The sequence below is a fragment of the Myxine glutinosa genome, chromosome 14 (genome assembly GCF_964187855.1).
Source record: "Myxine glutinosa chromosome 14, kmMyxGlut1.1, whole genome shotgun sequence".
Taxonomy (NCBI): domain Eukaryota; kingdom Metazoa; phylum Chordata; class Myxini; order Myxiniformes; family Myxinidae; genus Myxine; species Myxine glutinosa.
The window spans coordinates 22,610,152-22,632,415 of NC_136274.1; the positions used below are offsets into that span (position 1 = coordinate 22,610,152).

General features: G+C 47.3%; 1 protein-coding gene and 1 long non-coding RNA gene across 3 annotated transcripts in view; both read right to left on the reverse strand.

Annotated features, from left to right (window-relative positions):
* The window catches only part of LOC137439481 (mast/stem cell growth factor receptor Kit), a 61,892-nt gene that overhangs the window by 16,519 nt on the left and 23,109 nt on the right, over positions 1 to 22,264 (reverse strand). Inside the window, exons 5-11 of one of the 2 annotated variants that reach the window (XM_068135257.2) lie at positions 21,305 to 21,423; positions 20,265 to 20,373; positions 19,703 to 19,780; positions 16,355 to 16,476; positions 15,970 to 16,094; positions 14,730 to 14,865; positions 13,940 to 14,044 (exon numbers count right to left, since the gene is read on the reverse strand). In XM_068135257.2, coding sequence (XP_067991358.2) covers positions 13,940 to 14,044; positions 14,730 to 14,865; positions 15,970 to 16,094; positions 16,355 to 16,476; positions 19,703 to 19,780; positions 20,265 to 20,373; positions 21,305 to 21,423 — 794 coding nt within the window. Of the gene's footprint in view, positions 1 to 13,939; positions 14,045 to 14,729; positions 14,866 to 15,969; positions 16,098 to 16,354; positions 16,477 to 19,702; positions 19,781 to 20,264; positions 20,374 to 21,304; positions 21,424 to 22,264 lie in introns of both variants that reach the window. The other variant, XM_068135256.2, reaches the window with a different exon arrangement.
* LOC144888895 (uncharacterized) lies at positions 7,524 to 7,825 on the reverse strand. The gene is made up of 2 exons (XR_013621458.1): positions 7,677 to 7,825; positions 7,524 to 7,569 (listed from the first exon to the last, which is right to left on the reverse strand). It is a non-coding gene; the product is annotated as an uncharacterized LOC144888895 (long non-coding RNA).

Below are 22,264 nucleotides of genomic sequence, written 5' to 3' on the forward strand. Positions count from 1 at the left end.
TCAAGGGAATAAAAAAGCTTCCTTACGTCTCGCCACCTGCTACACCTCTCTGAGTTACGAGGATTTATGCAACGCACCCCGAGTATCGCAACGTCACTCCATTTAACTTTATTAAAATGACGATAAAGACGTTTCCTTATATATCGTAATTTAAAATGTTCAAGGGAATAAAAAGACCATTTGGTTCACACCACCCATCACACCACTCGACTGTCGAATCAGCGGACGGCTCGCATCGCCTTCGCCCAGCAGACGCCAATACGATGGTGTCGTAAGATGGCGTCGTATCGGCCGATAATCGGATGCTTTTGGGTCCCAAAGTCGGCGAATTCAGATTTTTTGAGTATGGCTGTACGTGATAAACAAAGAGCGCGGTTCATAGATGGAAAATGCATTAGTGCCGTGGGCATCGGGTCACTGGGTGCGGCGTAAAAGGGATAACAAAGTCGAGTCCTTACGGTATTATTATATAGATGATCGTGGAAAAGAATAATATTAGTCGCTCTTCCTTGGAGCTTGAGGTTCAGCTGGTTCTGCTGCTCGAAAATGTCAGCAAGATAAGCAAGCCGTTCATTCCACAATTCTTCGTCGTAATGCTGCAGGAGATCATGTTTCCCTTGAAGATTCAAGAAATGTTTGACTTCCGCACGAAGTTCAAAGACGCGGTTCAGAACATTCCATTTCGAAAGCCAGCCGACAGCAGTATAGTACAGCAACGTTTCATGTTCCGCGTTCATGTCTTTGCACAGCTCCTTGAACATTCGGGTGTTGAGAGCCCCTGCCTTGATGTAGTTAACAATCTTGATTACGACTTCAAGAACTTTCTTCAATGAGAGAGGGACAGTCTTACAAGCCAGGGCGTAGCGATGAATCATACAGTGGGTTCCTTTCGCTTGTGGTGCCAGCATCTTCACTTTTGCTTGGAATCCGGATTTGGAACCAAGCATGGCAGGAGCACCATCAGTACAGACACCGCATACATTCTCCCACTGAATTCCTCCCGCATCGAAGAACAACTTCATTTTTTCCATGACGTCGTTAGCTTTTGTCGTTGTTTCCAGGGCTCTGCAGAACAACAATTCTTCCTTGATATCATCTCCCTTGACATAGCGAACGAATGCCAGTAGCTGAAAGCAGGAACTAACATCGGTCGATTCATCAAGTTGAAAAGAAAATAAGCCAAAAGGCACCGCCTTAATCTCATTGATGATCTGTTTCACATCTTCCGACATGTCATGGATACGATGCTGCACTGTTATTCGATTTTTTATTTTTTATTTTTTTTTTGTATACTGAATCGAGGCTCGTGAAAGAGCTAACATTTATTTCACAAACAAACAAACAAAACAAACCAGACAAACAAAATATACAAAAAGAGGGAGCGGAAGACAAGATGGGGAGAGAAGGGGAAGCACACAACCACAACATTTGAGAGCAGGGAGAAGTGTGGGAGGGAGAGGGCTTGGGGGCAGGAGGCGTGGGAGGGGGAGAGGGGGGGGAGAGGTATAAAACACAAGGGAACAAGGGATAAAGACACCTGTTCAACTTTGCGAGCCTCTGCCTTGCCGAGAACCCGTTCGACAATGAGGAGGGTACAAGGCTTGATGAGTGTCTCCCCAATCGAATGGGGTTTTTTCTTTTTTGCAATTTCAAGAGAAATTTCATAAGAAGCCTGGACCGTTGCTACATTTTGTTGTTGAAAAGCTCCTCCGTCATCCAACTTCTGTCGCTTTAAATTTCTTTCATGCCGCTTGAAAAATTCGGGATCCTGCTTTGCATGTTGTGCGTGATTCGTCTCGAGGTGCAACTTCAACTTGGATGGCCTCATGGATTCAGTACTCAAAACCTTGTGACACAGCACACATTGTGGTTTGTCTTGGCCAGAAACGGTAATGGACGTGAATCCAAGCTTTATGTATTCGTCAAGATACTTTCTTTTTTTACTCCCAGCAGCCATAACGTCAAATCTGCAGTAGGAAAAAAACAATATCAAAGTCAAAACAAAATATAAAAAAATATATATGTGTTTAATTTTTAGTATGGTTCAAATTACCCCATGGCCCCCCGAGAAATACACCATGGCCCCCAGGTTGGGATCCACAGAACTAGAGGATCCAATATCTGCCATCTTCCCAGCATAGACAGGTTGGCAGCCATCTTTATTGCCTCAATTCTCCTTTTGTACCACCTGCCCTATGATATTACAGCCCGTAACATATTGCATGGATTCATCCACTTCCTCATAATTCACCAGATCCAGCTTTTCTGATCTCCACTTCATCATTTGGCTTTTTAGTACAAGCTTGAAGGGCCAAATGGCCTCCTACGTCAAAGTTCCTTGTGTGTCTCACTTTTCTCTTATCTGTGTAAATCACCATGTCCATCAAAACAAACCTTCACCAAATTAATTAAACACTAGACATAATTTGACGTCGCAACGTCACCTGATCTGTCTCTGCCAACATTAAGTCTTTGCTTACTCTAGCATTGACCTAAAACCTCAAGGCCATTTTACCTCAATATCTAATCTGTACACATGTATCATGGTAAATCTGTTTAGCTTAGTTCAAATACCTCAATAACATTTTTACCAGACATGACCTATGACCTATGACCTTTAACCTCTTTATGCCTAAATCTAATCAGTTCATTTTTGCATCATAATACATACTTATGCCGAGTTTGGTCAAAATCCCATCACTGGTTCACAAGTTGGCACGGTAACAGAATTTTTACCTCACGGGACCTGTGAACTTTGATCTCTTGACCCCATCATCTAATCAGTTCATCTTTACATTATTATACAATAGTGAGATACCCGCGCTACGCACGGGTGGGAGGCCAGAAGCAAACGGGCAATGCAGACACGACGAATGCTAAAGCATGAAACCAATAAATTCCACATTCCTGTAGCACCTTCAGTCACACGTCAGACATGGACAGCAAGTTCGTGAAGGACTTCCATGAAAAGCGTACCCATTGGCAAACAAACGGGTACGTTTGTTCCATACCCAGTCTGTTGTGGAAATCAACCAGATCCACAACTTGTTCCATATGTATGGTTTAATCTCAATCAGATCTTTACATCATCCTGTAAAATACATCATGCGACATACATGTCAGGATCTAGGCATCATATGAGAAAGATTGAATATATCAGTCAATGCAAGCAAGCCTAGAATATAAGTGGGTACGTACCATTCAATTCTACATGTCATTGTATAATGTCGCAGGAGTGGCCTCGAGTCACGGACGTCCGAGGTCTTATAGACACCGCCCAGCGGTTTAAGTGAGCACCACACCTGGGTTCAACTTTGGTACATTTTCACCACATTCTCCCCGCCGTTAGAACTATACTGCCGCTAGGCAGGAAGCGAGCGCGCGTCAGCATTAATGGATTGAGGAAGTCATCATATTATTATTGGGGTGTTAAAGACATATTACCCTATTGATTCTTGTCATTGTGCAATTTTTAATGCTTCACACGCTGTCAAAGCGTCTTCAGGGCTTCCTGGAAAGCGCTATATAAGTAAATCCATTATACAGTGGAAATGTCAGTCGGTCCATCCATAGCGGTCAGGGCGGCGAAATACCCTGCCAGCACAGGGTCGGAAACTACCGGGTACGACATCCCCAAGCCCGGTGTCCCCTGCTTCGGAGTAGCCGTTGGAGGCAGGTGTCGGAGGGGCACCTCAGTGCCTTCACTGCTTCAGGCAGTGGTGTATCAGGCGAAGGGAGGGACAGCAGATGGTCCCTAGGCGCACTCATAGCCGCGTTAGCAATCATGTCCGATACCGGCAGACGATGAGCCCGTGGGTCACAATAGTCTAGTCTTACAGCGGGGTCGTCGGCACAGTAGCTAGATAGGATAAGTTGTACCTTGTCGAAGAGCGAATGTCCATTCGTCGCAATGCAACACATGTGTAAATCAGTAAGCTTCTTTACAGTAAGCAAGATTTACATGACAGTAAGACAGTAAGTAAGATTACATGACAGGAGGCCATTACAGTAAGTCCATTACAGTCTGTACCTGCCTAGGCTCCCAAGGGTACATGGTCGATCCATGTTAGGTCCATGTCATGGAATTGCCGAGGGAGAGAATCGATGAGAGCCATAACGAGAGTTACTCGACACCGGCAGCGGCCCTGTTGAATCACGAGACTCGAGCGTCCTCTGACGGCAGCTCATACGCATTACAAACTCTTGCTTCGGCACGTGAAACTACCGTTGGCAGCGATCCTTCGCACGAGACACGAGCGCCCTCTGAAGGCTGCCTGAACGACCGGCATGGCTGATTACGACGACGCACAAAACGACCGAAACGCGCCTCCCCAGCGAAGCGCACAGAACCTCCGCGATGCATACGGCAATCCCGTCCTGCAGTACAGCGCTCGGAGGATCGGAGAAGATCGGCTTTACCGGCTGCCGAGAGAACGTCCTGGATGGACGACAAAACGACCGAAACGCGCCTCTCCAGCGAAGCGCGCAGAACCTCCGTGATGCATATGGCAATCCTGTCCTGCAGTACAGCGCTCGGAGGATCGGAGAAGATCGGCTATACCGGCTACCGAGAGAACGTCCCGGATGGATCAACCATCCATGGACTCAAAGCGAGAAAACGTCCCGGATGGATTGTCCATCCACGGATGTCCGACCGATCCATCCATTCAACGCCTTCATCGAATGGCTCGGATCCAGCCGGATCGCGGATGGATCGACCATCCATGGACTCAAAGACATCCATGGACTTCATCCTGGGTCCCACAAGGGGCGAGGTGGGAGTTGTTATACCGAACGGCTCGGATCCAGCTGGATCGCGGATGGATTGTCCAACCTCCTGGGACCTCCTGGGAACCCCCCCCCCCCCCCAGGGTGCAGCTGCGCGCTGCATACCGAAGTCAGACGACCTTCACAGTCTGGGTCAGTCGGAGGCACAGTCAGTCTGGGTCAGAGGGAAAATGGAATCAGACGAGGTGTCTCGCAGTCTCGAAATGTGCGTGGATACGAGCAAAGAGCTCTGTCCGATAAACAACAAGCCCAGAGTCAAGGGCGAGCAGGCAGGACGGTGCCCCCGTTACTTGCGCAGGAGACAAGGGAGTCGGGCGCTACGCTCAATGTCACCATTTCACGAGGTCACCGTGTACTCCCTAAATGGCGCGGGCGCGCGACCTTGAGGTAGCGCCGCGTTGCGTAGTTTACGTCGTTTACGTAAAGGACATTTGGTACGTAGTTTACCAAGGTACATGGAAATGTAAACGAATCCCCGATGATGAGATCGCGTGAAGCACGCAATTACGTTAATGACGCCATAGGGCAAACGCGTGATTAGTCGGTGACGTCATCAATCGGTTCGGGCGCGTGCGGGTTCGTTGGCGAAACCAAAAGTCGAACTCGGCCTGTCGAACCAGCGTGGCACGCTGAGACGAGTGGGCGAGCACGCTGGGCCGCAATAATTTGCACGCCCTGAAGTAGCGTCTCGTTCGATGGCTTTCGGGCCGGGTTTGTCCGGGGTTGAAGCGGGGAATAGCGGCAGCAGTGCGGTAGGTATCAACGGTATCTAGCGTGATACGACACATCACGCCAACACAAATCACATTTCACAAATCCCCCTGTAGTGCCCGAGTGCCGTGAACCCCTTAGAACCCTTTAAGATTGTTTATTAAGGTTATGACAGTGTATGAAGATGAAAGTTTAGGAAGACCATGCTCGACTTCCTTAGAAGCAGCCGCCAGACGAGGCTCGCGGCCTGTCCGTTAATCGGGTCCGAGATGACGGCGCCGACAAGCCGGACATCCGTGCTGTGGCGAGTCCCCGAGTGGAGCCAAACGAGCCTCACGCGTTGAGGCGAGTCCGGGCAGCGGTGTTCGCCGGCCTCGCTGAGAAACCATGCGTAGGTGGGATTCCGACCAGCAGCAACGGGGCCACAGAGTAGTGCCAGCGAGGGGAATCGCATGCGCTTCGCGTGAAGAAGGGGTCCATCCAGCGGAGATGCGGCGCGTGCAACTGGCGCGTCGTGCCTTGTGAGGATTCCATCCAGCGATGGTGCAGCGCGTGATTCGTGCGTGAGTAGGTGATTCCGGCGAGCAGCGATAGGAATCGCCGGCCTCGCAGATTCCGGCGAGCAGCGATAGGAATCGCCGGCCTCGCAGAGTAGGGCCCGCGAAGGGAGCAACGTGCGGCTTCGCGGCGTAGGAGGTGATTCCGAGCAGCGATCAGAATCGTCGGCCTCCCAGAGTAGTGCACGCAATGGGTGCAGCGCGCGCGCGATTCGCGCGTAGGAGCGAGTGGACGGATTGCGCCGCCGTGTGTGGCATGGCGTGATTCCGACTCGCAGATTCCGGCGAGCAGCGATAGGAATCGCCGGCCTCGCAGAGTAGGGCCCGCGAAGGGAGCAACGTGCGGCTTCGCGTAGGAGGTGATTCCGAGCAGCGATAGGAATCGTCGGCCTCAGAGTAGTGCACGCGATGGGTGCAGTGCACGATTCGCGCGGAGGAGGTGATTCCACCGAGCAGCGAGTAGTCGGAGTGAGCCGGCCGTGTGAGGCACGGCGTGATTCCGACGAGCAGTGCGTGATTCGCGCGGAGGAGGTGATTCCACCGAGCAGCGAGTAGTCGGAGTGAGCCGGCCGTGTGAGGCACGGCGTGATTCCGACGAGCAGTGCACGATTCGCGCAGAGGAGGTGATTCCACCGAGCAGCGAGTCGTCGGAGTGAGCCGGCCGTGTGAGGCACGGCGTGATTCCAACGAGCAGTGCGCGATTCGCGCGGAGGAGGTGATTCCACCGAGCAGCGAGTGGTCGGGGTGAGCCGGCCGTGTGAAGCACGGCGTGATTCCAACGAGCAGTGCGCGATTCGCGCGAAGGAGGTGATTCCACCGAGCAGCGAGTGGTCGGGGTGAGCCGGCCGTGTGAGGCACGGCGTGATTCCGACGAGCAGTGCGCGATTCGCGCGGAGGAGGCAATTCCACCGAGCAGCGAGTGGTCGGAGTGTGCCGGCCGTGTGGAGGCATGGCCGACATGGGAGTCGTGATCACTCACGTGGGAATCTCATCTCGGGCCGAGGCATGCAAATCTAGGATGATTCTCTCGGACGGAGCCGTTAGCGTTTCGAGCAACCGAGGCTAGACTCGTACCTCCGGCTCCAAGCGGGTCCGTCGTTCCGACGAGGTTGCGGCCGCAGGACGTTTCCCAGTAGCCTCCTTCACCAGGCGCCTTGCCGGAGTCCGTCACGCCTGCTCCGGCGTTCGGGCCCCAGGAGAGCAGTTCGCGCTTTGACGGCGCGGTTCCGCAAAATGCTTGCGCATCCGGTCCCGTCGAGGTAGACCGGCAGCGAGAGTCGTCGGAGCTCCGTGGCTGGAGCTGGCTCGATGGGCCCTCAGCTGGTCATTCTTCTCCGAGGTGGGCCGCGCAGGAGCATGGAGAATGTCGGGAAACGCTCGTCTGAGCGAATCGCCAGACTCGAGTCCCGCCATTCCCGCAGATCATGATTGAGATTAAGTGTTGTGGAAATCAACCAGATCCACAACTTGTTCCATATGTATGGTTTAATCTCAATCAGATCTTTACATCATCCTGTAAAATACATCATGCGACATACATGTCAGGATCTAGGCATCATATGAGAAAGATTGAATATATCAGTCAATGCAAGCAAGCCTAGAATATAAGTGGGTACGTACCATTCAATTCTACATGTCATTGTATAATGTCGCAGGAGTGGCCTCGAGTCACGGACGTCCGAGGTCTTATAGACACTGCCCAGCGGTTTAAGTGAGCACCACACCTGGGTTCAACTTTGGTACATTTTCACCACACAGTCAATGGCGAATCTGCATATGGCGATCCGCGAATTCACGTTTAGAAAGCAGAAACCGTCACGGCATTCCGTCATTCACTTGAACTCGATATCTCTTTTTTTCAATCCAAACAGCATAACTCCAATCACAAATTAAATAGCATTAATATAAAAAATAAACTTTTAACAACATTCGTGACATAAACAAATATTTAAATACAACAACAACATGCATTTTAAGGCCATTTTCCCTGCGAGAGCGGGGGTTAGCCTTGCAGGCCCATTGACAATCTCCTCCATTTTGCCCTATTTTTTGCATCTCCCCTTGTTAACCCCCTTGCCCGCATTTCTTCTTCCACCACCTTTAGCCAAGTCTTTCTCGGTCTTCCCCATCCTCTACTTCCTTCTACATTCATTTCCATCACTCTTCTCAACCAGTCACTTTCATCCTTCCTCAATACATGACCAAACCATCTCAACCTGTTCCTCTTCACAGCATCAATCACAGGCTCTATTCCCATCATCTTTCGCAATTCATCATTTGCCTTCCTCTCTCTCAACGATACTCCACACATCCACCGAAACATTCACATTTCCACCCTTTCCAGCCTTCATTGCTGCTCTACGTTCATTACCCATGTCTCGCTCCCATAAATCATAACACTTCTCACACATGCAGCACACACCTTTCCCTTCAGCTTCAACGACACTCCCCTCCTCGTCAGCACGCCACTCAGTTCCCGAAACTTCTTCCATGCACATCTCACTCGAGCAACCTTTGCTGAGTCTGATCCACCTTCTCCATTCAGCATGTCTCCTAGGTAGCGAAATGTTTTCACACCTTCCAGCTTCACGCCGTCTCCAAGATCCAACTCAACATTTCCTCCATCTGCAGCTCCCTCTGTGCACACCTTACACTTGAATGTAGCTGCCACACTGGTTAATGACCCTCTCAAATCAGTACATTTTTGATGAACCCACTCAGCGCACATTGTACAACAACAACATGCATTTTAAAGGCCATTTTCCCTGCTAGAGCGGGGGTTAGCCTTGCGGTCCCCATGACAATCTTCTCCATTTTGCCCTATTTTCTGCATCTCCTTGTTTAACCCCCTTGCCCGCATTTCTTCTTCCACCATCTTTAGCCAAGTCTTTCTCGGTCTTCCCCATTTTCTACTTCCTTCTACATTCATTTCCATCACTCTTCTCAACCAGTCACTTTCATCCTTCCTCAACACATGACCAAACCATCTCAACCTGTTCGTCTTCACAGCATCAATCACAGGCTCTATTCCCATCATCTTTCGCAATTCATCATTTGTCTTCCTCTCTCTCAACGATACTCCGCACATCCGTCGAACCATTCGCATTTCCACCCTTTCCAACCTTCGTTGCTGCTCTACGTTCATTACCCATGTCTCGCTCCCATAAATCATAACACTTCTTAAACATGCAGCATACACCTTTCCCTTCAGCTTCAACGACACTCCCCTCATCATCAGCACGCCACTCAATTCCCGAAACTTCTTCCATGCACATCTCACTCGAGCAACCATTGCCGAGTCTGATCCACCTTCTTCATTCAGCATGTCTCCGAGGTAGCAAAATGTTTTCACACCTTCCAGCTTCACGCCGTCTCCAAGATCCAACTCAACATTTCCTCCATCTGCAGCTCCCTCTGTGCACACCTTACATTTGAATGTAGCTGCCACACTGGTTAATGACCCACTCAGACCACTACATTTTTGATGAACCCACTCAGCGCACATTGTACACTGAATGGAGTTCACTCCGACACCCTTCCTACACACAGCACAGGGCCACTTCCCAGTTCTTTCCACCTCACCACATGCTTACCACTTGCCATCACCTTCGTCTTTCCGATATTCACCTTCAGACCTTTTGTCTCCATACATTCCTTCCACGTGTTCATCTTTTCCTTCAGTCCATCCATACTTTCCGCAATCAACACCAGATCATCTGCATACAACAACTCCCATGGTAAACCCTCCTTTACGTTCTGAGCCAGCACCTCCATCACAGCTACAAATAGTAGTGGACTTACTACCGACCCCTGATGCACTCCCACCTTCACCTCAAACTCACCACTGTTCCCGTCCTTCGTCCTTACAGCTGTGCGCGCTCTTTTGTACATTGCCATCACTACTCTGATGAACCATTCCTCCACTCTTAACTTCCTCAATGCCCATGTCAATACTTTGGCGTGGAACCCGATCGAATGCTTTCTCCAGATCAACAAACCCAAGAAACAACTTCTTCCTCTTCTCCATGTACTCCATGTCAGCGCACATTGTACATTGAATGGAATTCACTCCGACACCCTACCTGCACACAGCACACGGCCATTTCCCAGTTCTTTCCACCTCACCACATGCTTTACCACTTGCCATCACCTTCGTTTTACCGATATTCACCTTCAGACCTTTTGTCTCCATACATTCCTTCCACTTGTTCATCTTCTCCTTCAGTCCATCCATACTTTCTGCAATCATCACCAGATCATCTGCATTCAACAACTCCCACGGTAAACCCTCCTTTACATTCCGAGCCAGCACCTCCATCACAGCTACAAATAGTAGTGGACTTAGTACCGACCCCTGATGCACTCCCACCTTCACCTCAAACTCACCACTGTTCCCGTCCTTCTTCCTCACAGCTGTGCACGCTCTTTTGTACATTGCCATCACTACTCTGATCAACCATTCCTTCACTCCTAACTTCCTCAATGCCCATGTCACTACTTCACGTGGAACCCTATCAAATGCTTTCTCCAGATCAACAAACCCAAGAAACAACTTCTTCCTCTTCTCCATGTACTTCTCCTGCAACTGCCTCACAATAAAAAGCACGTCTGTCGTTCCTCTTCCTGGCATAAATCCAAACTGCATTTCGTTGATCTTCACTTTCTTCCTTATCCTCCTCTCCAACACCCTTTCCAATACCTTCATTCCATGATCCAATAACTTTATCGCTCGATACGAGCCACAGTCCAGAGGGTCACCTTTCCCCTTGTATAGAGGGACGAGGGTACTAGGTTCCCAATCCACTGGAATGCGACCTTCTTTCACCACCAGATTGCAGATCTCTCATTCTCTTCACACCCCAATTTCCCGCTGCCTTCAACATGTCTCCCACAACTCCCGTCGGCCCTCCCGCTTTTCTACTCTTCATTGCTTTTATCGCTTCCTCAACTTCCTTCTCGGTTATCTTCTCTGCTGGTCCTAAAACTGTGTTACTCTCAATGTTGCCATCCCATTTATTCTCTGCATTCAACAGTATTTCCATATATCTCTTCCATCTTCCTTTAATTCCATCTGGGTCCACAACGATTTGTCCCACTTCATCCTTCAATCAACTCACCCCCATCACATCACACCTCTCTTTCACGATCTGCTTTGCAATCCTGAATACCGCTCTCTGTCCCTCTTCCAAATCCAAGCGTTCTCCGAACATTTTCCTACATGCCTCCTGCGCCTTTGCTACCTCTTTCTTTGCAGCCTTCCTGGCTGCCTTATAACTTTCATGCTCTGCTGTTTCTGCTCCCGTACCCTTCGCCTTCGGCCACTCCTTGAACTTCTTCCTCTTCTCGTCAATCCTCTTTCCAACTTCATCATCCCACCACCATGTTTCCGAGTGCCTCGGTGGTCCTTTTGTCCATCCACATACCTCACCAACGGCCCCCAACAGACTATCTATCATTGACATCCAATCACTTTCAAGCTCAACCACATCATCCTCTACCATACTCAGCCTCTCTTTTAATGCCTCCCTCACTGTCACCTCTTTCAACCTCCACACCTTCATTCTCGGTTGGTACTTCACCCGCCAAGCTCTCCTCGCACCTTTCACCCTTATGTCGCAGACACCAAGTGGTACTGTGAAACAGCCTCCTCTCCCGGGATCACCTTTGTGTCCCGGAGGTGCCCCCTTTCTCGCCTACGCACCATCAGGTAGGCAACGGTTGTCGTCGACCCACCTGCCGTGTATGTAAAAAGCTTATTATCCTCTTTCTGGAACTGAGTATTACAAATCAACAAATCAGCTCCATCAGCAAACTCCAAAATCCTTTCACCTTCTCCATTTCTCACACCATATCCGTAACCCCCATGAACTCCCTCAAAACCGTCCATACTCCTTCCCACATGTCCATTTAGGTCTCCTCCTACCACAACAACTTCCTTATCTTTCACGTTTTCCATCATCTTCTCTATTGCACACCAGAACTTGTCCTTCTCTTCATCGCTCCGACCAACCTGCGGAGCATATCCCGAGATGACGTTCACCAAGAGCTTTCCAATCATCATTTTCACCATCATCAACCTTTCACTCACTCTACTCACACTCACCACACTGTCTACAAACTCCTCAGAAAACAGGACACCAACACCATTCACGCCTTCTGGGCACCCTTGCCACACAAACTTGTATTTCTGTCCCTGCCTACCCTTCACCATTCTCACACCACTTCCCTTCCATCTCGTCTCCTGCACACAACATATGTCCACTCTTCTTCTGACCAATACTTCCACCACTTCTCCTGATCTCCCTGTCATTGTCCCTACATTCCATGTCCCAAACCTGAGAAACCGATCTCCACGTCGGGCATCAGACGTTTCGTCGTCATAAATGGAGTGATTTCCACCCTTGCTTCGATCGGGTTCCCCACCTTGAGTTTTGACGAGAGGAGTGGGGTCCCCCACGAGGTACTTCGGGCTGTACCCTGCCCATATGTAGTTGTAATTGTCATGGTTCTCTTTTTGAGGCTATGTTTTTATGGCTGGATGCCCTTCCTGACGCCAACCCTTTAAGTCGCCTCTTATGACGCGCAGGGATACGGTGTACCTGTTCTAAACCGGGGTACACATCGGGTTTTTATTTAAACAATCAAATATTTAAATCAATCATATCATATGATTTATATCAAAATCATAAATAATAAAATCATAAATCATAAAAAAAAATCAAAAAGATCAAAAATAAACATTTAAATCCTGATGTGAAGTTCTGTACGGTTGGGTGAATACAATTACGAATTCAAAATCGTAATTGTATTCACTCAATTCCAATCATCAATTGATACTTTAACAAAACGATTAACGTTTAACGATTTAACATAATGATTGAATATGAATGAATGAATGAATGATCGTTTGAAGGCCATTTTCCACGCTAGAGCGGGGGTTAGCCATGCGGGCCCCCATGACAATCATGGTTCCCTGTTTGAGGCAATGTCAACCCTTGGTCACGCTCTTACGATGCGCAGGGATACGGTGTACCTATTCTAAATCGGGGTACACACCGTGATCATTCATCCCAGCAAGCTGGTGCTCAATTTGCCGACCTCGGAAGGATGACAGGCTGAGTCAACCACCCTGGCGTTAATTCAGCGATCGACAGGGATTCGAACCCAGGATCCGAGGATCCAAAGCCAGCACCCTAACCACTAAGCCAACACCAGGCTATACATCATGATTGAATGATGGTTGTATTTGGATATTATCAAACCCGCACATTGCCGTCATCTGTCCACTTCCGCATTGGCGGCAGGTTCATAATCGTCATCAAAATCTAAACAGTATTTGTAGAATTTCAATATAAGCCACATCACTGTTCATATCAGTAAATATTATTCTATCGTGTTTGGGAAAATTGGAAACTTGAAAAATTGGAAAAACAATATCGCCTATTTTACTCCCAGGGGTCCCAGGAATACCCACCCAAAATATCGTTGCGATTGGTAAAGCCGTTTTTTGCGGTACCTTCGAACGGACGGACGGACATTTGGTGAATAATTATAGTAAGATACTTCGTCAGCAGAGGCATAAAAAGTAATAACTTGATGGTTATTATATGCAAATGATCATGCATTTTTCAAATAACTTCGTGCTATCCAATTCTATAAATTTTTACTTTCCTTGGGTCAAAAGCAGGTTGACTTCTAAGGAAGCTGGGAGACAAATACAGCACAGCCTCGATTTACAACTTGCTCAATGGTTACCTGTAGTATATTTGGCCTAGGAATATAAAAGCAGGGCAGAAATAAGCTGCTCTTAACTTTTCACATCATTTCCGTTACGATTGCGATACAAAGTACGTTTTCAACATTGTCACGTGCTCAGTTCTCACGTTTGAGCATCTTGACGGCGACGGGTGTGGTGACTCCGGGAGAATCCAATCCTTCCACTTTGGCCTGTAGTACTTTTCCAAATGCTCCCGAACCCAGAGTCTCACCTGAAAACATGACCCAAGGAGCAAAGTCATTAATAGTAGTCAAACTGTACAACCTGCTGCATGTGTAGTCTACTCGTGCCTCAATAGCTGCATTAGGCCAAATCCTCCAACAGGAATTCCAATAACATCTATATAATAATAGCGTAAGGACTCGACTTTGTTATCCCTTTTACGCCGCACCCAGTGATCCGATGCCCACGGTACTCATGGATTTACGATCTACGAACCGCGCTCTTTGTTTATCACGTACAGCCATACTCAAAAAATCTGAATTAGCCGACGTTGGGGCCCAAAAGCATCCGATTAACTGCCGATACGACGCCATCTTACGATGCCATCGTATTGGCGTGTGCTGGGCGAAGGTGAAGCAAGCCGTCCGCTGATTGGACAGGCGAAGGCGAAAGCAAGCCGTCCACTCTGGACAATCCAGAGTCATTTGTGCCGGTGTCGGCGATCGTTGTTCATATACGCACTCTTCATTCTCATCTTTCTTCCTAACTCTTACTCGGACAAGCAAATCCCCTATGCCATCCATAATGGTACACTCTATCCATACACCACATCCTCCCTTCCGTGGATGTTCCACGGGTTTCGGCTAGTAATTATGATTCTTATTGTTATTAATGCTGATGATGATCCTGTAATGATGGAGATCCTTCTTGGATATTGATGCTCCACGCCTCACCGAGATGAAGACGAGAGCGGTCCAGCTCCCACCGGTGTTCATCGTACGGGAGTTGTGTTGCGTCCATGTATATGTAATCATTTCCATCAGGCCCTCCACGTTCCACAATCTTCCATTGGGTCTCGTAGCGAGGTTTCTGTGGATGTCAAAGAACATCGAAGAAAATGAAGAAACAAATGCCATTTAAGTCTGGCAAGTAGCACATTCATCAGGCAGGGATATTTAGGGATATAATTCCATCAGATATATTATGGACAAACTGGGGCACCTCATCAAGATCGGGTATACAGAGTTCAAAGCAGGTTGTTTTAAGCTCGAGTATTGGACTCGTACAGTGTTTATCTTTTGACAAATGCCTTTTTTTCCCCTTTTTAAAAAAGATTATTTATTTTATTATTTATTTTATTCTTTCTTTTATTCTTTATTTTATTTTATTATTTATTTTATTATTTATTTTATTTTATTATTTATTTTATTTGATTGATTTATTTTATTTTATTTTATTATATATTTTATTTTATTTTATTATTTATTTCATTTATTATTATTTTTTTCCCTTTATTTATTTATTTATTTGTATGCAAGATCGAAGCTCGTGAAAGAGCTAAACAAACAAAAACAATTTTATATTTGATTTTTTTTTTACTATTTTACAATTTTGAGCTTTTGATACAAAAAGGCACGTGCGATTTGCACTTCTGGAAGAGGAAGAGACTTCCGGAAGACTCTTCCGGTCGTTCGATTTGGACTCTTCTCTTCTCGGAAGCTCTTCTGCCTCTTCCAAAAATCCAGCAGAAGAGGCGCGGACTCTTCGAAAACAAAATGGCCTCGCCTAATTTCAGCCACGGAGAAACGCTGCCGGTTATACTTACGCAGCAAAACTTGCAAGTGAAAACACAATCTGGATATTTGCATCAACTTGTGATGTCGTGTCATCTTTGTCTAATTCTTCCATCATGAGCGCGAGTAATACATGTTTGGCCGCCATCTTGCTTCTCTTATGCCTGTTCGGCGCAAAGCAATCTTCCGGAAAAGGCTTCTGTCTTCGGAAGAGACCAAATCGCACGTGCCTATTCAAGGTTGAAAGGAAATTTTAAACAATCCCAACAACGCTAAACACATGTAGGCCAAATTAGGCCAAATGTCATTGTCATACAAAAGGCCAATGTTTCTGCCTCCAGATGTAACTAGCAACACTAACATGTGATCGGTGAGGATGATTAAATGGCTGTCACGTGACCTTGCACTTGTAGACGACGACAATCATGAAGATGATGCCCAGCACAATGGCTGCAATGGCCAGGTAATGCCACGTGCTTATTGTACCTTGTATTTCTCCTTGACCTTGAGCCATCACCAGGTGGGCTGCTGGTGGGACACAGAAAGAGGTCCAAGTGTATTTAGTTTAAAGAACTTCCAATAAAATTCGTTCCACGCTCTCATTTATGTTGAGGTCTGTAATTTTGATATGCCAGACCTGCCAGGTCAGTGGTTCAATCTTACGGCACCGAGAGAGTCCTGTCTACGTTCAGGCCACCATTGCTGCATTAGGGTTCAAATACCCATTAGACGACTGGTGTATCCTTAGGTGGGCAGAGTCTCCAGGTTAAACGAAGTGTCCTCACCACTTTCCAGCAGCTCGAATTTGTCGTAACTGCTTCCCTCCTGATTTTCCGCATCACAATGCAGAGTGGCATTGTACAAGGACCCGTGCAGAAGCCACCTCTTCACCACAACAGGTGCAAACCTAGTGCAGTGCAGAAGAGAACACGTGTTAAACGTTTGGACAAAAAACATACTCTCCGACATTAAAATACCGGTACCCAACAAAGACCCGGTACCCAACAAAGACCCGGTACCCAACAAAGATACTTGTTCGGGCAATTTCTACTTCTCTGTATATAAACTGTTGGTACATGTAAAGTTGTCCTATGTTTACTTAGGGGTGGCAGGCGTGTGGTGAGACGAGACGAGTGGGGTGGGAGGAGCGTGGTGGGAGAATCATGGTGGGAGGAGCGTGGTGGGAGATTCATGGTGGGAGGAGCGTGGTGGGAGAATCGTGGTGGGATGCCAGAATCGTGGTGGGAGAATCATGGTAGGAGGAGCGTGGTGGGAGGAGTGGAGTGGGAGGGGTTTGGTGGGTGGAGTGGAGTGGGCAGAATATGGTGAAAGGAGGAGTGTGGTGGGAGTAGTGCTGTGGTGGGTGGAGTGTGGCAGAAGGAGTGAAGTGGGAGTAGCAGGGTGGGACGAGTGTGGTGGATGGAGCGTGGTGGGAGAAGCATCGTGGGAGGAGCATGGTGGGAGCAGCATGGTGGGAGGAGTGGAGTGGGAGAAGTATGGTGAGAGGAGCAGGGTGGGAGGAGTGTGTTGGGAGTAGTGTGGTAGAAGGAGTGAAGTGGGAGGAGCAGGGTGAGAGGAGTGTGGTGGGTGGAGCGTGGTGGGAGGAGTTGAGTGGGTGGGGTTTGGTGGGAGGAGTGGAGTGGGAGGAGTTTGGTGAGAGGAGCAGGGTGGGAGGGGTTGGTAGGAGGAGTTGAGTGCGTGGGGTTTGGTGGGAGGAGTGGAGTGGGAGGAGTATGGTGAGAGGAGCAAGGTGGGAGGGGTGTGGTAGAAGGAGTGTAGTGGGAGGAGCAGGGTGGAAGGAGTGTGGTGGGAGGGTCTTGGTGGGAGGAGTTGAGTGGGTGGGGTTTGGTGGGAGGAGTGGAGTGGGAGGAGTATGGTGAGAGGAGCAGGGTGGGAGGAGTTGAGTGGATGGAGTTTGATGTGAGGAGTGGAGTGGGAGGAGTATGGTGAGAGGAGCAGGGTGGGAGGGGTTGGTGGAAGGAGTTGAGTGGGTGGGGTTTGTTGGGAGGAGTGGAGTGGGAGGAGTCTGGTGAGAGGAGCAGGGTAGGAGGGGTTGGTGGGAGGAGTTGAGTGGGTGCGGTTTGTTGGGAGGAATGTCGTAGAAGGAGTGGAGTGGGAGGAGCGGGGTGGTCACTCAAAGGAACATCATCAATGTATAAATAAATTGATCATGTCATACAAAACCATAAATCTTTTTATACTTTCATTGTTTTCCTTCAATGTTGTAATAAAAATACTTGAGTGAATCTGAAAGATTCAGGAAGTGAATGAACATAATAATGGGAGTTCCCTTGCAAGAAACTTCACTCAGAAGAAGACCATTGGGCCTAATCAAAGTCGATGCTATTATTATCAACCTATGGTTGTTTGTCCGTGCTCTATCCTTTTAAATACTGAGTGTCGAGCAAGGAAACTGCACATGTGCTCGACCGGTCAAAAGTTTTAGAACACCTCAGGTTTCCCAGTTTTTATTGAAATTTACGCAGTTTAACGTCTCAATGTACTCTGAAATTAAGCAGAGAACAAATAAACAATTGGAGATAAAAAAAGAAATCATAGAATCATTTTGTTTAACAGAATTTAATATAAATTTTTGACTCAGCAAAGTCGCCACCTCAGCAGGTATAACCGCCGAACACACTCGTGGCATTCTTTCTACAATGGAAATCAAATATTGTTTGGGAAGTTCTTCCCAACACTGTTGCAGAAATTCCCACAAATGTGTTGCGCTTGTAGGTTGCTTTGCTTTCACCCTTCTGTCCAGTTCATCCCAAACCAGCTCGATGGGGTTTAAGTCTGGAGACTGTGCTGGCCATTCCATGATTTGAAGCCTACCGTCTTGTTCTTTTCCTCGAAGGTCGTTTTGACATAGCCTAGAGGTGTGTTTAGGGTCATTATCTTGCCGTAGGATGAACCCCTGACCAACTAGGCGTATACCAGAGGGTATTGCATGGCGCTGCAAAATGCTGTGGTAGCCCTTTTGGTTCAGGGTGCCAGTCACTCTGTGCAAGTCGCCGACTCTGGATCCAGCAAAAGAGCCCCAGACCATCACGCTTCCTCCTCCATGTTTGACAGTTGGTGTCACACACTGAGGAACCATCCTTTCGCCTACTCGACGGTGTACAAAAACCCTGCGTGATGAACCAAAGATTTCAAATTTTGATTCATCGGTTCATAAGACCTTCTTCCAGTCTTCATTAGTCCACTGGCGGTGCTTCATGGCCCAGGCAAGCCTCTTTTTCTTATTTTGCCATCTTAGCAATGGCTTTTTTACTGCCACTCGACCTGTCAAACCTGCAGCTCGAAGTCCTCTCTTCACAGGTGAAACTGAGACTTGCTCACTTCGACCAGTGTTAAGCTGTGCTTGAAGCTGTTGTCCTGTGAGCCGCCTATCACGCAAGCTGTTGACTCTCAGAAACTTGTCTTCTGATTCTGTTGTGGCTTTGGGTCTGCCAGACCTCTTCCTGTCAGAGTTTCCTCCAGTTTCCAATATACGACTTCCTGCGGTGCAATATTGTCCAAATAATGCTTCAGAGGGTGTAATAACAGTCTGTTCCAATATTGCTTTTATCCAGACAGGGGGTTTGTAATCAAGTAATCAGCAGAGGTTGGGACACCTGTAGGAATTGTTTGCATCAACTTTCAAAGCTTAATTTACTTACATTGCTGCAGAACAGCTGTAAGTTGTTAACCCATTACTTGTTCCCTGAAGAAGGCCTTTTTTACAATATAACTGGGCAATTTACATTATTTTCCCGTTTTTGCTAACCTAAACTTTTTTTTTGAACTTCGAGCAGTTTACTGCTTACCTTTGTACCATTTCAGGTAATTCACTGGACTTGAATTGCTTCCATTTCAATAAAAACTGGAAAAATTGAGGTGTTCTAAAACTTTTGACCGGTAGTGTACCCTTTGGAAGGTCTTTGGTGTGACTCGGACAGGGTTTGAACCACCGACCTCGCAAACTTAGCGCGGAAACTCTAACCACGACACTACTGAGGCTCGCCTCTTTTGTTGTTGTTGTTGTTTAAAGTGGTTGTAACTACACAGTTTCTCAGTATTTTGTTTGTCTCAATGGGTGTTTATGCAAATAGGGGGTGGGAGCGGGACAGGAGATTGAGCATTTAACCTACGGGTTGTTGTTCGAGGTTGGATAGTCTTCTTCGAAGGGCACGCTCTCTAGGACGCGGCCATTGGTAAACTCGTTACATCTGCACACAGAATCAGAATAAATAACACGTGACTAAGTCACATACAAATAATGAGGAAAAACATTTGAAAAGCTTCAACAATATGACTAATTAAATGATACTAGGGCATGCCCGTACTATATATATATCTAAAATTATATCCCCCCCCCCCCCTCTATTTACATGAAATGGTTTGGTCCAAAGCGAACGGCTTGCGAGTACGGTGACAATCCCCCCCCTCTATTTACATGAAATGGTTTGGTCCAAAGCGAACGGCTTGCGGAGTTTGGTAAAGAAATCGCCATAGCTCGGTAACTACTTGTCCGATTAATATGAAACCTTGAAAAGGCACATCCTCGGGTCCCCAGCAATATACCTGGCAAGTTTCAAGTATATCGGACCCGTGGTTGTCGAGAAACAGCGGTCACAGACAAACACACAGACACACACACAGACACACAGACACACAGAGATTACTGGAATTATAGATAGATATCAACCTTACTTTGGCATTAATCCTTCGCAGTATATGCAGGTGATGTTGGGAGCCGGAAAGCCTACGGCCTTACAAATGGTCTCTCCCTTTTGCCTGAAGATCTTCACTGTTGGCTTCACTGTGTGAAATAGTCAAGGTGACACAAGTTGTACCAATGTAGAAAAACAACATATTCCAATTTGAACAAGGATACATTTTGTCAGTTTGTGACTACAAACGACTGACTACTGGTGGATCAAGATCACATGGTCTTTACAAAAGCAACAATCACAAAAATCCTGAATAAGTCCAGTCCGCTAAATCCTCACAGCAAACATTCTAAAAAATCTACATCATAGCCGCAGGTCTTCACTAACAGCCTGATCACGGCCTAACATACAACAACCGAAACAAAGATGGCGTATAGCCCAATGGCCTGAGGCCTTCATCAACAGCCTGACCAAGGGTCATTCATAAACAGCCAGATGAGGGCTTATATTCACCAACAGGTTGACCAAGGCCTGTGCACCAACAGCCTCAGGCCTTCACCACCTGCAAGCTCCAACTGCAACAACAGCCTGAGGCCTTCACCCTCTGCAACCTGCAACAACTGCACCAACAGCCTAAGGCCTTCACCATCTGCAACCTGCAACAACTGCAACAGCCTAAGGCCTTCACCATCTGCAACAACTGCAACAACAGCCTGAGGCCTTCAGCAATCATGGTCTACAGTCTACACCAATGAACGAACTGAAACCTCCAAGGTAAACTGAGGAGCTCGGCACCAAAAGCTTCTTTTTTTTAACCTTTTCCCATTAAATTCCCTTCTTTCTTTTACTCATTTGTTAATTACATCTTTTTCAAACACCACAGTCACTTCGAGGATCAAATATTTAAAATGTTTACAATCATTTGGGTCTATATTTTCCATGGTATAGGCCTAATGGATCGTTCTGTTGGTTGTATTCTTTAACTTCTTGTTGTCACGATTATTGAATATTGATCTCTTTCTTGCATTTTATTTTCACAAGACACTTTCCCTTCATGTCCCTGCCAATGGCACAACGTACCCAGAATATACACAGAGTATGTCCTGTTGACAGACACATCATCTGGGCCCCAAACTTCGAGGGAGTAAGTACCAGCATCCGCAGATTTTACTCGCTTGACCGTCAATGTCACTGTGCAGCTGTGAAAATGGCAAAAAGCACGAATTACAATCATAGAAACATTGTAAAACATCAATAAATCTAAGTCCGTTTTCTTTCCGCATGTGAAGCCGTCGCTAAGAAAATATGAAAAGTTTGGGTTGAAGGAACAACTGTTGAAGGTTTGGGAGCCCGGTGTGCCGCCATATTGGAAGTTGCAAAATGGACGCGACACCGGAACGGCCGGACCGCGCATGCGCAGTACCGACCACGCAGTACCGTTTCAGATGTTCCCAAACAAGTGAGTAGTTCCGAGTCTTCCATCACACTCTTGACCACTCATTGCGGAGTTGCCAACCCCTGTCCTGGTGTGTACATCAGCTAGATTAAGTGACAACTACATCAAAAAGAATCGTGACCTACCTGGATCTGAACTAAACAAAATGCCCCTTGATGTCGTGGAGCAGTGCGAGCAGCAAATCCGATTGCTCGAGGCGGTGTACAGTTTTTCCAAATTCATAGCCATAGTCCTGCTAACCTGAAGTTATTTGGAAGTGGAAACAATCCACTGCGTAGTCTGGTGTTTAAAATATAGAATTCAATTGAAATGAAAGAAAGGTTTTAAAGGCTGTAGGAAAACAAGACCGAAAGTCTCACGGCGGCGAAGCCGGGCTTGTAAAATATTATAAACCACAAACACATATAATTAGCTTTTCAAACAGTTGCTAATGCTGTTAATAACATTAAACAAAGAAATTTGGAGGAATCCAGACATCCGTGAAGTAAGTTTTACTTACAGAACTGAGGGAAGATCTACGGTAATCTAGATTATACCCCACAAGGGTTGGGTACCGTAAAAATGGGGTGAATAGGGACAGCAAG